General features: G+C 46.7%; 1 protein-coding gene across 2 annotated transcripts in view; it reads right to left on the reverse strand.

The window, feature by feature from the left end:
• Positions 1–2,853: 2,853 nt before the first annotated feature.
• The window catches only part of ABL1 (ABL proto-oncogene 1, non-receptor tyrosine kinase), a 78,683-nt gene continuing 63,835 nt past the window's right edge, over positions 2,854–17,701 (reverse strand). For both annotated transcript variants that reach the window (XM_051807808.1, XM_051807809.1), the window contains 7 exons: positions 15,295–15,379; positions 14,754–14,931; positions 12,355–12,539; positions 10,103–10,255; positions 9,371–9,460; positions 8,877–9,041; positions 2,854–6,571 (listed from right to left, as the gene is read on the reverse strand). In XM_051807808.1, coding sequence (XP_051663768.1) covers positions 4,875–6,571; positions 8,877–9,041; positions 9,371–9,460; positions 10,103–10,255; positions 12,355–12,539; positions 14,754–14,931; positions 15,295–15,379 — 2,553 coding nt within the window. In that variant the 3' untranslated portion in view covers positions 2,854–4,874. The remainder of the gene's footprint in view (positions 6,572–8,876; positions 9,042–9,370; positions 9,461–10,102; positions 10,256–12,354; positions 12,540–14,753; positions 14,932–15,294; positions 15,380–17,701) is intronic.

The following is a 17,701-nucleotide window of genomic DNA, read 5'->3' on the forward strand; positions in this document are numbered from 1 at the left end:
GAGCAACTCTGGGTTAGTGAGGGCTGGTAAATCCCTGGCTTTGCTGTGATGGATCATTGCAGGGAAAAGTGGCATTGGCTGCTGCGGAAAGGGAAAGGAAAACTGCTGGGCAATGCTGTGGCCACAGAGATGCCTGAGCTACTGCTCTCAAGAGCAGGAGAGGAACAGGCTCAGAGCAGCACGATAAAAGCACACGTATAACGAGGCTGACTGATGTCCAATAACCTCTGTAGAACTCACTGAAAAGTGAAGCACTTACCAGGCAGGTGGGACAGAGCTTGGCTCAGCCCCTGCACCCCAGGGCTCCTTGATGGCCAGCTTGGTGCCACAGGGGTGATGCCATGCCCCTCCTCACCCTCTGGCAGGAAAGGGGCTCCCGTCAGGCTGAGATATGGGGCAGGTGAGGGGCTGTGGCACCCCTGGAGCTCGCCTTGGCACACACCTTAGGGTGGCTGGTGTGCTTGGGAAGAGGCAGCATTCCAGGCTCTTCATTATTGCTCCTTGGTGATTAACACTGCAGGGAGAGGGGAGGTAAAAATGAATGGAAAATAACTGCCTGGAGTCTGGGGATGTGTCTGGGAGGAAGGAGGGGGGAACATGCAAAGAACGATCCCCAGGAGGCTGGAAAGCCTGTCTCTGCACACTGGACGTGGTGTCTCCCATCCAGCTCTTCCCAAATCCTCCCCTCCCTGGTCCCTTTGTGGAGCAGCCCCTGAGGGGACACCGAGACCCCCAACACCTTTGTGAGCTGGAGTCCTTGGAACCCACCTGCACAACAAACTGTAAGGAGCTGGATCCACTGTGGAACGGCCACACCGGTGGCAGAGAGGAGCGTGGACAAGGCAGGACATTCCTGGAGCTCTGGCACCACTGTCTGCTGTGCCAGCCAACCCACACAGGGATGGCACCAAACTGGCACTGGATTCTTCTACACACGGCCAGTGGGCCCAGGCAGCAAGGGCTGATGCAGACAACTGCTGCCAACATCACCACTGCTGGGACCCTCTATAAAACACCCCCTTATCCTCCCCTGCCCAGGCACAACCCTTGTCCCTGTCCCAGCCCCATCTCTGCCCATCAGCTCCATTCCCACAGGCTGCTCCTCACCTTTCCTCCACCCCGAGCAGACCTGCAGCACTACAACACACACAACAGGAACAGCAAATTTCAGAAGCCCAGGGGATCCTCTGCAGAGAAAGAGCCCGATTTAATCACATCCAAGGGACTCATGAAGAGGCTCGTGTATCATAACTGGGTCATGCAGTGCTGCGGCTCCTGAGCACTGGTGGGACCTTTATCAGCAGAATGGATGGCAGGACAAGCACAGAACCCTCAACACGGGGGCAGTTGCTGGGAAAATGTTCAGCATGGACTGGCTTGCAGGTCAACTTTCTGCTGAGCTGGACCTACCGTTCAACACCCACCGGGCAGCACTGCCAGGGAGGACAGCTCTGAGCCCAGCCCCTACATGGGAATGACTCGCAGGGCTGTCCCTCATCCACAGCTTTAGGGGCACCAGCACTGCCCAGGCATCAGGACTGAGCATGGATTGATTCAGGAGCATCATTCCCAGCAGCCCAGCCAGGCCAGGGCTCAGCCTTGCACCAGAGTGTGTCCTGCTCTGCTGCCAGCCCACTCGTAGATGCACAGGTGATGTCAGGATCCCTCTCCTCAGAGGTGACACTGTGTTTAGGTGTGTTTTCCTCTCTTTTCAATTGTGGAAGGATGAATGTCAACCAAGGGAGAGGCTGTGGGTTGTCCCTGACCATCCTGTGGGACAGGCAGCACTCCCACAACACCTGAAAGCACTGCTGGCCCAGCAGCACCTCCACAAACCAGGCTGCCACACCAGCCTGTCTGTAATAATGTGGGATTTTTAAGAGAAAAGAGCCTAAAACACTGACCACATTTTATATCTCATGACAAGCAACTTCTCAACAAAAGGCAAGATGACAAGTTTTCCTTTAAAACGTAAAAGAGCGAACATTGTAATTTCAAAGACACGAAAACCAAAACAAAACCACAAACACAGCTATTTTTCCCCCAGAGCACTCTCACTTTCAAGCTCAATAGCCTTGAAAATTGGAGCAATCAAACTGTTAAATGCATCGATCTGTTAAATCAACTCCTACTGTATTCAGCTAAATTTAGCCTTTAATCCCCTCTCTTTCACTCCCAACACCACAGATCCCCGGGCTTTCCCCAGCCAGGTAACCCAGCCTCTGCCTTCCCACGACACCATGGACTGGTCCCTAAGCCAGGGGAGATGAAGATCACCAGGAGTGGTGGTATTTAGGGGCAGGTTAAGCTTCTCCATCTTCCCTCAGCCCACAGCTATTCACCACATGCAAGTCTTTGAAGAGCAGCCTGGACACTGACCTTGCCAGGATCTTGGTCACACTCCCACCTGGAACCCTCCAGATTTGCTGGAAAGGCTGAAGATAAAAATGGGCAACCAAAAATGAAGGAGGGAACTGTATAAGGAGAGAAACTCATGGGTCATTTCATAGCAGAGGAGGAGGGAACCACAAGAGCAGCTGAATTACAGATTACAAACCATTAACAGGAAGAGAAGTCTAGTCAAATCTCTGATTTAAATCTTTGAAGACAACAGTGAAGTCTTTGATTCAAAAGAGGTGATGACACAGTCTTTATTCTGTGCATCTCTTTTCTCTCCTGACTTCCCAGAGCCAGATCAAAAGAACATGGAAAGGGGCTGCTGCCTGGCTCCACAAATCCCTCTGTGCCAAAGGGCCACAGTGAACCCCCCAAACAGGGAACCCCTGTTTTCAGATGCTGAATCTAAGGGGAGGTAACTGGGTTGGAAAAGCTTTGCTAACAGACAAACACAGGTTTTCCTCAACATTGATTTATTTTTAAATACACTACACAAGAGAGACTGGAATAAAAAATAAATCAAAAAAAAAAAAAAAAAAGAGAAGAAAAGTAGAGAAAGAGAGGAGGAAGAATTGAAAGTCGTGTACAGAAACAATCTGTACTGGACTACATTAAAGGGGAAACGACCCCCTTAAGTATCACAGAGATGAAGGACAGAGCTATTTACACACTGTAAAAAAGACAAGTCTACAAAAGTGTGTAATAACAAGATACAAATGTATAATATAGTGGCACAATATGTTATCAAAGTAAAAACAGTACCTCCAGGAAAGAGACAGTCCAAGGGTTGTTTTTTTTTTTTTCTCTTTTCTTACTTACATTTTTAAAGGCAGCCTGTGGCAGAAGTGTGTATTTTCTTTTGAACATTTGTCACGTGTTAAGTCATGGCTGTTTGTGAGGGCGAGAAGTGGTGTGAACACACACGAGTGAACTACTAGAAATCATATACAAAACAAACAGTTCCCAAGAGAACAGCATAAAATACAATTGAAGGCAATTAGTGTTTAAGATACACAAGAGGGGTCACAAGAGTTACAGAGGAACAGGACATGAAAAATGTGTTTTTCTCATGTTTGGAACTGTTAAGAGGAGTTAAATTGCACTGTTAATAGCCCTAAACCTTGTTCTTTCACTATTGTCACAAGTCACAGTTAGTTCCCAGCCGTGCTGCATTAGTTGGGAAGGTCACAGGACCTTGGAAAGGAAGGCCAGGAGTCCTGCTGGCAGCATTTTGTGGCAGTTTCCTTGGGAGATGCACCCAAGGGAAGTGTCTGCAGTCTTCACAGATCCTTGTTTGATGCTGGATGGAACCACACCACCATGAAGGTACTAATGGTTTTACCCCAGAGTACTGGCACTGGAGCTCTCCAGTGGAGCTCCACTGGCACGGAAAGGCAGGCACCACAGCCCCTCAAAGCACAGGAGGGCAGAGGCCAGGCCCCATCTCTGCTCACAGAACAAAAAACTGGAAATTCAACTGGAGGCACAGCAGTTCTCACCCACTGCAATGTGCAGGCTCAGCCAAAAGGGCTGCTGGAGGCACAGTGGTGTCTCAGAGCTCATCCCAAGCCATCCCCCCTCACTGCCACCCTCTGGCTTTCAGGGAGCAATGCCTTGCTCAGCATCAGCTCCCCGGGCTCTGCAACCCCTCACCCCAAACACCAGCCCAAATAATGTCAGATATCACGAGACTGTGATAGCACAGCCTCCTCCAGACCTTCCCCACTCCTGTTTTGCTACCGAGGGAGATTCGCAGGTGCTGCCTCCAACATTGGAACCCAACAACTCATTTGAGCTCAACAACACTGAGAATCTACTGAAAACACAGAAACAAAGGGCAGCTGGTGAAATCACAGGAAGAATTTGGGCAATCATCACTTGTAGCATTCTGTCATTCAAAAAAAATTTACACTAATTATTTTTCCCCCTGCCCTCCCAAGCGCCAAATCTGTTGCATTCATGTCAGGTAAATGTCAGACTCGGGCCAGGGCCACGTGCTGCAGCTCTCCCAAGAAACACAGTGGGTATATTGCTATCCAAACACTCCTCCTTGTGTACAGGGGGGCAGAGAGAGGGGACAAAAATGCAGTACAAAGTCCTCCTGAGGAGGGTGGTATCTCAGTGTCCATCAGCCTGGCTTCAGTCTTAACGGTCTGTCCAGAATAATAAAATATTACTAAAAAGGCATGGCGTGACATCAGCATTTAGACTTGTAGTCCACAAGGCAAGAACTCCACAGATAAGATGATTACGACTATATGAAACACAGGGGATCTGAGTTCAGAGGGTGGAAAGTGCCTCCTGAACACAGCCCTGCCCTTTGGAGCTGGGGCGTCCAGTCACAGTCTGCGTCCTTTGCGCAGCCCCAGCCTGAACGCCCCGGTCCTTTTGTCAGTCCACACGTTACTCTCTCCCCAGTTGGCTTTGGCCCATTGTGTGATTGATTTGACTTGAGTGTTTCTAACCCAGTTTTTCTGCTACCTCTGAACAATGTCGCTGATTTCTTTCACTGAACTGAGAAGTTTGCTAAAGTCCTGGGTGGCCGCGGCACCGCTGCCGGCCGTGGCCGGGCAGATCTGAAGCTCCCGTAGGTTGTTCTCCAGCTTATTGATGGCCTCCCTAAAGGCAAATTTGTTCCTCATCTGCTGAATGGAGTCCACGTAGCTCACGCAGAAGGTGTAGAGGTTCTTGCCAGCCTCCAAGACAGCGCTGTGGCTCGCCATTTGCTCAGAGTTCTTGCTGATGGCGATCCGCAGAGCCTCGGTGCTTTCCAGCACCACCCCCTTGGTGATGGTGCCACTGGCAATCCTCTCCGGGGGCTGCCGGGTCTTCCGCAGCGAGACCCTGGTGGATATGAGAGGGATGAAGGCTGTGGATGACGCCTGGTCCCCGCCTGGGGCAGAGGGTATGGACGAGGAAGAGGCAGCTGGGGTTGCTGTGCTCAGCAGCAGCTTTGTAGAGGACTGTGGCTTTGGTACAGAGGGGATCCCCAGCTTTTTCACACCTTCCCCTGACTGGTTTGGCTTGACAGCATCACTGCCTGCAGCCTCTCCAACCTGAGTCAACTGTTTGGATTTCGGCCCAGACACCACATCTGCTGCTTCATGGCTGGGACTGTGAGAAACCTTCCCAGGCTTGGCGATGGAGGATGAAGAGAGAGGGAGTGGAGGGGCCGGTTTCAGCTTTGATAACTTCCCTTTGTCCTTCCCTGCTGACTCCGAGGTCTGCTTGATCCTCCTCAATCGTGGCTCCTCAGAGGAAGCCTTGCTGGCCCCCATGAACCCAGCAGGGTTGGGTTTGGCAGCAGAACCTTGGTCCATGGTCACAGTGGTACCTAAGGCACTGGATTTGACCCCATCGTCCTTGTGGAGCCCGCTGGAGGAAGGAGGGGCAGCAGGTTGCCTACGGCCAAGTTTTGGTGTCAGGGTGGGAGGGCTGGAGCCAGGGCTCGACTCTGCGTCTTTGAACACATCATCAGTGGTCTCTTCATTTTTCTTAAGCAGCCGTGGAGGAGGGGTCACTGTCCCCCTGACAGCAATGTCAGTCTTGGCCTCGTTTGCTCGCTTCCGAGGCAGTGCTGGCTTTTCACTTTTGTGCCCCCCGAAAGTGGAGGAATCAAACTGGCGTCCTGTGGACTGCAAATCCCGAGGCAGAGTCACGGATTTCCACTCCGTGTCCTTCGCTCCATGGGGCACACAGGAGGCTGAGCAGGACCTCAGGAAACGCTTGCTGGAGTTGGAACTGCTCTCCTCCTCCCCAGCCACCCCTCGACTGCTGCTCATCGTGCTGGACTTCTTCCGTAAATGGGGAGACAGGAATCCCGAGTTCCCAGCAACAACCCCGTTGGTGACACCAGCCCCATTGCTTGGGTTCTGAAACTTGGGGGGGTCAGCTGTGTCTGTGGGGGGTGCAATGAAAGCCCCATTGCCAGCATCCCTGCACTCCTCCTCCCCACCCGCCCGGCGGTCCGAGTGTCCGTCCATCTCTCTGAAGGAACTGCTCCGTTTCGGAGGGGTGGGAGCAGTCTTCTTCTTCTTCTTGATCAGGGCACTGAAGAGGTTGTGCTTTTTGTCCTTTGGAAGCAGCCGTTCATCTTCATTCAAACTGCTCTCCAGGGTCACCCTCTCCTTCCGTGGGAGCAAGGGAGAAATAGCAGGCTCATGGTCCAGAGGGTCTGCAAGGGAAATGAAAAGAGTTTTCTGAGCGTTGCTCCAAGAGCCAGAATAATCTGTTTTCTTACAGGAGCAAACCTGCAGCACCTCCAAAAGGTGGAGGTTCTCTAAAGAGACACAACTTCAGAGCAGAGCTAAAACAAGTGCAGCCACACTCAAGCCTGGACTGAACGTGGTCCCTGATACTGCATCCATTCATTCCTGAGGTGGCTGCCAAACTGCTTTCCCTGTAGGTTTCCCACTGAAAGAACATCACACAAACATCACATATTCGTGTTCAGATTCCCATCCTCACATCTGGAGACTTGTCTAAACTTCACACTGTGAAGAAGATAAATACAAAGAGGCCTTTGCTTTAGTCCCTGTGCTATTGCTGTCTTTTGAATCGCTGACCCTCTGAATTAATAAGGCACCTCTGTAACCCACCTCCATCCCCAGGCTTCTCCTTCATTTTCCTGATGTCACCCTTTGTGGGGAACGGAAATAACTGTTCCACGAGCAGAAATCAAGACCAAGATATGACACTTCAGGTCGTACCACGGTGAAGATGCTCAGCTTTGTACAGTAACAGAGGAAAGGGGCAGCACCAGCCTCCTTCAGCAGCACCGCTGCGGAGGGAAGTGATGGGGTGACCCTTTCTCCACTTACAAGAGGTATTTAAAAATGAATAATGGTTTATAATAAATTCATACAGAGTCCTGAAGATCTCTGTGTTTGACTGACAGAGGGGCTCATTTCCAGGCCAGGCACTGTGAAGGCATTCTGATCCAAAGGAGGAATGCCTGCAGGGCAGCAGATACATTTACAGCTTGACTAGGCAGTAAGAGGGGAGGTGAAGCAAAGTCACAGGGGGAGGAAGGATGCTTCTTAGTCACATGTTGGACACCATCATGCTATGGGTAGGATTTTGGTTGAGGGGAGAGAATTTGAAATAAAATAGTTGTGGACTTGGAGAAGATAGCACATTTTCACAGGAACACCATTCCCACAGGACTTATGGGGACCTGGACAGCCAGAGCACAGGTCATGGCCTTTCTGATTATAGACACAGTGGAGTTGCAGGATCCACAGAAAACTAGCAGCTTGCACTGAGGATCAGCTTCCAGCTGCTGGACTTGCTATGGAAACACTGACAATTGGAAGGGAAACTGCAATAAAACTTTAATGTGCAAAATTTTCTTTCACAGTAAAGAGTGAAATGACTCCCAGCATAATGTTAAAATCGTATTATTCCTGCTGCACTTGAATCCCTCAAAACTCTTAAGTATTCAAATGAAATTATTTTACTTCAAAAGCTTGTAATAATAGGCAATTTCATTTCCTATATATGGTAAATAACCTTCATTTCTAAGTCACTTTTACTTTCTTTTCCCAACATTTTAAATCCCCTCCTTTTTCCCCCTTCTTTGTCTAGATGTGCATTTGCTACTGAAACATGTACTACTGGATGAACCTGACACTACATAAAAAAGGTCACATGAATGGTCAGAAGAGGCAGCCTCAACAGGAGCTGAAAAAAACCCCCACTGTATTTCATTTTACCTTTTTATTTTTCAAACGAGGTAGATACAAATCTCCTGTACTCATTCACCCTTTTTTATTTCCTCGGAATGGCAAGTAAACGTTTGAAGAAACTGACTGGAAGTTTAATTTTATGGAAGATTCTGTAAATACCTCTTTGCCCCTCGCTGAAATTATATTTGGTGCCTGCCAAGAGTAATACTCTTCTGTGCTGCAAGCACAAATCTGGTAGGATGGAAAGTGAAGAAACCTCCCTTATGGGGCTTGCAAAACCCGAGCTATCACCCCGCTCTAAATTATGCAGTGTGGTAGTGTAAAGTGGCTTGAACACAGCAGATTACCCCGCACTCAGAGGCAGTGGGAGATCCCACTGATAGCTCCTGCCAGGGAATGGGAAGAGGATATGATCAGAGAGCTCTGTGCTCAGGCTCTGGTCTTTAGGGAGCTCCAGGTAACAGCCATTATAAGTTAAAAGAACTCCAAGGGCTTCTCTAAGCAACGGCAGGGATAGCACCAGTCCCTCAGCCAGTTAAGGATTCACACTCCCAGCTGCTGTGCGTATCTGGTCCCAGAATTAACAACCTACCTTTGCAAAAACTAATAAAAGGAGTTCTGGACCCAGGACAGCAAACTCAGCAGCCTGTCACCCAGAAACACAGCACTGGTATAACAGAGATGGCACCTGTTATTAGGTACAGCTCTGCCTACGTGAAGGCCTGGAGCTAGATGTGCATGTTGTTTTTCCCTGTATTTCCTGAAGGAATAATGACTTTAATTAAAACCTACCACATTCCCCCTGGCCTCGAGCATGTGCAGTCTCCAAGCCCTCGTTGGCATCTTTGCTTTCAGCAGCTCTCCTTGATGTTCGTGTCTTAGTTGGTAACTCTGGGGCTTGGAGGAAATTGCTCACTACACTCCTCATGCCCTTCTTTCCCAATTCCTTCTCCACCTCTGCAACGCACAGAAGAAAAACATTTATTAAAATCAGCAGAAGATAAAAAACCACTGCACTGTTTGGAGTTAATATCACAAAAAGAAAAGTGAGCAATGCAAAGCAGAAGTTCCTTGAGGTTATTCAGCCATTTGGCCCTTCAATATGAGATGTCTGCTCCCAAAAAATCCCACATGCAAATATGTATCTGCTTTCTATGCCATTTACTACCAGGTAGTACAACCTAGGACTGAGATTCAGTGAAAACAGTCTATGAATAACATGCAGAGTTAAGGATGCAGTCAGCCCTTTCCCCATCTCTGGAATTGCTGGTCCAAGAGGAACTTACCATCTGATATGCTGGATTCCTGAAACATAGTTTCAAAGGCCTGATGGATCTCAGCAAAGGAAGGTCTATCAGAAGGGCTCCACTGCCAGCCTGAAAAAAACACACCACCACTCAAAACTTCCCTCCAGCAGCAGACACTCAATACTCTGCACCAGGAGCAGCCAGAAATCACACTTCCCTTCTAATACACTGAGTGAGATAAAACACTGACACAGAAATCTGATTTACAGGGTGCTGGGTGTCTGCAACCACTTTGGCTCAGTGACAGCTGCAGATACCCAGCACTCCCTAAATCAGGTTTCCATGTTAGTGTGTGACAGTAGGTGCTGAGCACCACTGGAAAAAAGCCTGTGGCACTGAGTCACGTACCAAGAAGCCACAGTGAAGAGGAACAGTCAGTCCTGCAAGAAGTCAAATGAAGCTCCTGCTTCATCCTTGAGCACAAGCTTTTCTTTAAGTTGTCAGGAAAGAGGAAACAAAGAAAGCATTGAGATCCACAACAAATCTCTCCCCGAGGCCTGTGGGCTCCCAGCAGGGATGAACAGCTGGTTTCATGGAGTGTTCATCCTCTGGGGAAAGCAGCTTTAACCAAACACTTCCACACAGCATTGCACCTTCCCTGGGACTGGCAGGGGGTTTCTTGTGCCTTGCTGCACGTGGCCAGATCCCGGCACTTTTGTTGCACCCTTGCAGAGCCAAAAAGCAGCATTTGCAAGGCTGAGGAACACTTACATGCTCTCATGAGCTCATAAACTTTCTCAGGACAGCCTTCAGGGCGCTCCATACGATAGTCTTTCTCCAACAGCTCATAGACTTGAGACAGGTCGATCCCAGGGTAAGGGGACATACCATATGTTGCAATTTCCCACAGCAGAACGCCAAAGGCTGCAGCGGAGAAAAAGGGAGGGGGAAAAAAAGAAGAAAAAAAAATCAATAAGCTTTGTTTTCATCTTAAATTTGGGAGGATGTTTGGTGGGACTGGTCACTAAACAGTGCTGCACACTTAGACCAGCTCTGGGTGGCTCAGACCCCATGCTCAGCAGCAGCTTAAATGTTAAAGAAGCGTAACAAGCCTCTCCGTCAGCACAGACAAGTCTCCTGCGATATGACAGGGTAGAATTAGACTAATTTTCAATGTATCAGTTGTCTCAAACCTGAACGCCTTGAGATCCTTCAAGTCCTATTAGAGGCACAATTAAGAGACTTCACAGTGGATTAGCTGAAACCGCTTCACTGCTGCACTGCAGTCGCTCCCTCAGTGTGACAGCTCCTCTCATTTGCAACCTCTCCCTGGAGGACTTGCACATTTTAATAGCTCAGTGTTTTTGGGGTGCCCTTGTTTAGCTGCAGCGTGGTCTTGAAGGGAAATGTGGGAGGCAGCAGTGAGAGGAAAGTTTTAGCAGTTGCTAGCAAGACACGGTGAGGGCGAGATGTTCTGGTCACAGGGAAAAGCTGAACAGGAAAAGGGAGAGCACAAAAAGGGTCTTGGAACAGGCGAGGCATTCAATTCTTGGGAGCTGGTGGGGATGCAGGTCAGCACCAGGGTCAGGCAGCTAAACCCAGGAGTCAGGCACACAGAATAAACCCAACACCAGTTCAACAACCTGCATGTAATTAGTTCAGTCACCCTATTCTGTTCTTAACCTGAAGAGAAAGCGATTACAATTCTGCATAAGTAAGGAAATCACATCACATTACATGGCAAAGCCACCAAGGGCAATTTACATTAGACATTTCTGTGCACAATTTTCTTTGATTGCTGTCTTGAGGCAGTGAGGTGAAAACATCTAAACTCTGGCATTCCCAGCAGCAGCCGTGGCCTCCAGGGATAGCAGGTTTGCTCTGATCACACCCCAAAGTCCACTGCCCCAGCTCTGCTTTGCAAGGTTACAACTAACCCTAACTAAAGATACCCAATACTCCTGTGGGATCTTTTCTCCTGGATTAGTCTACTGCTGAAATGCAACAGGGATCCTGCAGCCACCACAGCAGCACCCTGAGGCTGTGGCAGACAGAAACAGCCAACATCACTTGCAAGCCCAAAACAGCAGAAACACCTTGGTCAGCAATCACATATTCTTTGGGAGGCTGTTTTGGGCTTTAGAGAACATTTTGCATCAGCCATCTACCTAAAAGTTTCTTCAAAATAAAGCCTTTCTCTGCACAGTTTCCCCCAAACTGCAGAAAACTTCAGCACTGCTTCAGTACTGTCTGCTGGTCTATATATAGAAGATGTTCAGGATATCATTTTCCAAGTGCTTTTGGGACCATGTCCCACAAACTTCTATCTCATGTCACTGGGCACTTCTGAGAATTTGACCAACAGCTATGGCAGAGATATAAAACCCAAAGAAGGGCTGATAAAAGTACAATGAGATTTTCCGTGGTCAGATTTGAAAGAACAGAGCTCCACTTAGCTAAGCCTACTCTTATCACCAGCACTTCAGGGCTCTTCAATAACCATTTGTCATCAAATTTTCCCTCTGCTTCTCCTCATCTCACTCCAAAGATTATTCTTTTAAAATGCAGAAAGATGAACGTGGAGCTATCGCTAGACAGATACACACATAATTATTATTTTTTTAACATAAAATGAACCAGATTCTTTCCTCCCTGAAGTAGTTAGAAAGTTTTTTTGCTATATAACAATATATCCCTTCATAGTCCTGTGCCATAACTCCATCAAGGCAGTAGCATTGGTGTCCTCTAGTCCCATTTCATACACTTCTATAAACCCTACAGTATCCTTTATTTTCATATTTGCCAACAACTCAAATATATAAAGTCAGGTCAGCTTCCTCTGTGCTCTGCTCTCAGACTGCCCGAGCAGAGATTAATTCCTGCACTCTGACAAGCTCAAAGAACAATGTGGCTCAAACCAGGGAACGTGTTCCCTCCTTGTGAAATGTTCCACAATGGCCTCGTTTCACAGGCCTGGAAAAGAAGACTATAATCTGCATTAATTTGTACATGCAAACTCTTACCCCAGACGTCGGATTTAATGGAGAACTTGTTGTAGGCCAGGCTTTCTGGGGCAGTCCACTTGATGGGGAATTTGGCTCCAGCGTGGGCCGTGTACGTGTCACCCGTCATTAACCTGCTCAGGCCAAAGTCTGCCACCTTCACCAAGTGGTTCTCCCCTACAAGGCAGTTCCTGGCAGCAAGGTCCCTAAAAAAAAAAAAAAGGACAAAAAATAGGCAATGAGAAGTCTTTGCCATCTCACTTTTAGTGATAGCAAGGAAACCTGCTGTTCCCGAAGAAACCTGGGCCTGTGTGATTATTTTGATCAGAGTATTAAACAGAATTTCTGTAGTTACATGCACACATGTGAGAGGGAAAGTTATTTTCCATCCTGGCTTTGTAAGACTGTCATCCAAATGTTTCTTTTTTTTTTTTTCCCTAATCTGAAGTGAGAGCTTCAAGAAGCCCCCTCAGTTTCAATAAAAGCTGCCACCCTCAGGATAAAAATAATTTAAAGAAATGTCAGTGCTCAAGTTATCAATAGCTGAGGATGAGCACTGAAGAAACCCAGTCTCAAAGCCTCACTTTTTGCCCACCCCTCTAACGCTTCAGTCACCCCAACTAACACCAGTTATTCTCCAGACTCCTTTTCCAGTCCTTGCTCAAGCACCAGGATTAGCTCCCAGCTCTGCCCTCCCTCCTTCCAAGCGTACCACCTTTTACAACACAACTTGTTCACACCATCTTTTGGCCTTTGAAAACCTGTTGTAGCCTCTGCTGTCAGTATTGACATTTTCAAGGGACTGGGCAATAAGTAAAATTAAGCTTGTCCTCTGCATTTTTTCACCTGGCTCCACTCTGGCAGGTGGGAGATGTGCATATTGCATTTGCCTCTTCCCTGGCAAGGGAAAACCTGCTTGCAGGAAAACCTGTTTGCACACTCAGAAATGCTTCAGGAGGATAAAAAGGTAAAGCACAGAAGTATATCTTTCCTAATGTTAGGTTTTGTTAGAACACTTTTCCAGATTAGGTCACGTTGAACTAAAAATTGATTCTACCAGGAAGCTCCAGTGAGATCTTTAGATAAGAGGTAGACACTGCCACTGTTTCTTTTGCTTGTTCTGCTCAATCAGAATAAATTAAATATTTAAAAAAAAAGAGAAAAGAAAAAATTACATCTTACTAGATGCCCATTAAATTTTCACAGTGTTTTTGAATATACCTGCTTATCAATGCTGATTACTACAATGTGTATCTAAATAAAAGCTCCTCTTCATAATCAAATTCCTCCTCCCTCCTGATTCATTAAATGAGGTCAGAGCCCAGCATTTGAATCCATGGATGTGAGTTGTGACAACACTCTTCAAATAATTGGGTAGGTGGTTATGGGGGTGGCTGATAAGGAAAAATGCTACTATTTATTTTAGATAAATGGATCATCAGAAATAAGAGGAAATGAAGTGAATGGCAGAGCAGACAAACGAGATTCACACAAAGCAGTTTTTAAAGTTTACTTCCTGCAGGTTGACGGGACAAAACACTTTCAACAGAGCAAATCAAAGGCTGGAAATTTTAATTGGCAGCATCACTGTTCAATTTATTGACCGATGGCAGCATTTAAACAGGCCTTTCAGGCAGCAAAGGCAATGCATGACTTGGAGGAGCACCTAGAACTTTACACACGATCTTCATATTTGTCTCTATGAAAAAACACGTGCTAATTCCATATTCCAGTTAATTGGGCAGGAAAGGTCACGCTACAACACCGAGAGCATCTTGTATAAAGCTCAGTGACTCTCCAGCCCCGGCGCAGGATGTGTCATTATATTGCCAGGAGCCCACTTCTGCAGATGAGGAACGTAAAGCTCCAGCCATAATTGCAGCACACTTAAAGGTCAGAGTCTCTGAGACTTTTAAGACTGCAGAGATGCTTATTAAAGTGAATACGCAATCCGGACAATAGCGGGAACAATCCCTACAGAGGATGGGAAACAAGGTGAACCAAATAAGAAAGAACATGGGCTGACGTGGCTCTTAGAGGGTGGCTCTGCTGTGAGCACTTGCTCACATCCAGCAACACCAACTGCAGTTTTAATGGCTGTTACAATCAAGGAAGTAGCTTATCTGGTCCATTAAAAGTCTGTTACTTTGGGAAGCCTTTACAGTTAAGGCCCTCGCCCAAAATATAAAAGAACTGACGTGTCTTTCACCTGCAGCTTCTTCAAAGGTAAGAGAAAAACCCTGAGAGAAAACCCATCCTACAGACAGGTTAACAGACTGTGTCAGAACACAATGCACTAGTGTGTTAAATATAGAACACCAACTGCATCTAAGCCAATGCCGTGACAGCCTGAAAGGCAGGAAAATACATCAAGGGGTGTTCTGCGCTCGAGATTCAGGGGTGCTCATGGTCCTTCCTACCTGTGAATGAAGTTTTTCTTCTCCAGGTACTCCATGGCTGAGGAGATCTGAGTTGCCATGTACAGCAGCACCACAGCATTCACCTCCTGCCTGTTACACTCCCGCAGATAATCCAGCAGGTTCCCATATGTCATGAACTCCGTGATGATGTAGAAAGGAGGTTCCCGTGTGCACACCCCTGGGGACCAACATAAAGGTGCCAGTGAGTGTTTGAGAACCTCAGTGAATCTTCAGGTTTTGTCCTCGAGGGCAGTTTGCACCTCTAGAAGGCAGAAATATGGGGCTTATGGAAAGAATGTGTTCTGCTTGGAAGTGGTTAATAGAGGGGTTTAATTTTCTGCTTCAGGCTCTGGCAAATTAAACATTAGGGAGACGAGATCATTAAAAACCATGTATTAGTGGTACAAATTGTGAATTTTGCCAGACAATAAGTGTCTGTATTTAAAGCCTTGGTATGGTAAGCAGCTTATCTGCTCCTTAACATCCATATCACTGCACAAGGGTTTAGTTCAAATCCCTCTGCTTGGTATTTATCACTTACCTAATAATTGCACCAAGTTCGGATGCTTGATCTCCTTCATTACTGCAGCTTCTTTCAAGAACTCTTCCACTTCCATGGTATCCTCCTGCAGAACAATGGCAAAGCTTTGGCAAACAGTGTGCACAAAGGGGGAACAGATTTTTGTATGAGGACACAAAAAGAACTGCAAACTGACAACATAAGCCATAGTTCTTGCAAGGTAATTTTTCCCTGTAGTCACATCACAAAGCCAGGGAGTTAGGAACATTGGTTTTTTTGTATGATTTTAAAAATACATATTTTTGTCATTCTTATTCTAACTGAGCTTTCTGGGGAAAGAAAATCCATATCCTTTTTGTGAGGGGTCTCTCACAGGAACACTCAGGAGCTGAAAAGGAAAAAAAATGTGCTTGTTCCTAACAGGAAAAAAAAGATAACATGAAATAAAAAGTACAGCAAAGGAACAAGAATGAACATAAAGGGAAGGACACAACACAATCAAACGCTTGAGAAGCTGCTGAAATTCAGGTCTGCAGATTCAATGGGCAGGAACAAGAACCCCCTCCCCATCCCAGACAGGGAGGCACAACTGATGGCAGCTACTCTGTGATTGAAAGTCCAAGGTTTCACAGATTCATTTCTGGCATTTAGAGCCTGACCCATGACGTAACCACTGTGGGCAGACGTGTCACTACCCATTTGCTGGATGCCATAAAGTTACTTGGCACAGCACAAACCCAAGGAAGAGACAGTCTTGCTCAAAAGACATATTTTTCTGAAGCAAATATGCCCCAAATGGCCGGAAGGTCGTTTCAAAGTGGTGCAAAAAATACAGATCTATTCCTAAAGCAATGTTTCTTTCTATATCCATATTTTTTTTCATTGATGGATTAATGTTGACAGGCTACATGGACAAAGTGTTTTAAGGAAGGATTGGAAAGGATTTACTGCTGCTGGTGAGAATGATAACAGTGGGCTGCCACGGTGAGATCCAGCCAGCTCCCTGCTTTGCAGTTAGCACAGAGAACATTTTTCCAACAGTTTCATTCAATCATTTACTATTCATTGCCAATTAGTTTGATTGGCAGCTGCAATTTTTCTGAACACACTGTCAAAACTAATAGTCCAAAGGTCCTTGTGAGCAGGACCTTAAACTGTTCTCTTTGGCAAAGGAAACTGGGTTAATAATCCAGGTTGCAAAATTACCCTAAATACGCCTTGATCTTATTCATGCTACACAAACCCTGGAAGGTTTCTCCTCTGCATAGCTGCTCCACTGTTTGAAATCTCCTACCTCTGAGTGACCAAATTAATAGGAAGGACACATACAGAGAACCACTGTAACAATGATCTCTCTGAAAACCTGATCTCGTGCAAAGGACCAGCCTTAACCGGCTTCCAGCTCCCACTGGAAGAAATAAAACAGTTCTGGCTGTACAGTATTTTCCTAGCAGAGCACAGGGCCATGCCATGGCATTAAGGGACACTGGGGTTGTGTGTTGTCTAATTTAGAACACAGGTTTCTCTGCTGGGGAAAAAATACAAAAAAAAAAAAAGGAGAGACAAAAAAAAAAAAAAAAAGAAAAAGCAGAAGCAGTCCTAGTGGCTGCAGACTCAAGGTGTGCAGTGAGAAATGTGCTGAGCTGACCAGCTCATAGCAGTTCAGCCATTAAATGGCCCTCAGGAGAACACGCTGTGGCCACAGTTACAGCAGGATGAATTTGGTCCAACACTGTGCAGGTCACAGAGCTCTGTGCCCCATTCCTGCAGCCACTGCCTGCCTTGTGCCCCCTTTCCAACACTGGGGGTAAAAACACAAATTCAGAGTGTGTCCCTTATAAATACTGATGTGTCCTGTGCAACTCGTGGAGCTGCCAGTGATGCATTTTAATGGGAAATATCTCAGCACCACAACACTGTCTGAGGAACAGTGTGTGCTGCTTGAATTGCCTCCTTCTAGAGTTCTGTGCCAGCCATGAGCTATGTTTAGACACTTGATAGAAAACTGAACAACAAATGGGTGTTCATAAGCATCATTATTCAAAAAGATGCTGGAAGGACCTTTTTTCCCCCTCTCTCTTTTAGTCTGCCCTCCCCTTTTTCTTACAGAGAGATCTGGAGTAGATGGGGAAGGAAACAAGAAGAGTCATATAAAGTTTTGAAAAATATTCTCTCAGAGGAAAATAAAATGAGTCATCTGAAGGGTTGCACAGAAGCTGCGAAAGGCTTGTTTTCCCCAGTAGAAATGGGATATAAATGTGATTTAAAAATGTTTCCAAAAACTTTGAAGAAAGCTATAATCCCACCTGTCAGGCAGAACACTAATGGATTTTAAAAGGTGGATTATAAATTCGCTTTTAAGGATGGTTTTAGCGTGCATAATTGCAGGTTGGAGTGTTTCTCAACTCTCTCTTCTTGGTTGTTCTTA

Source organism: Manacus candei, unplaced genomic scaffold (genome assembly GCF_025592945.1).
Source record: "Manacus candei isolate 608988 ecotype Guabito, Panama unplaced genomic scaffold, ASM2559294v1 h1tg000071l, whole genome shotgun sequence".
Lineage (NCBI taxonomy): Eukaryota > Metazoa > Chordata > Aves > Passeriformes > Pipridae > Manacus > Manacus candei.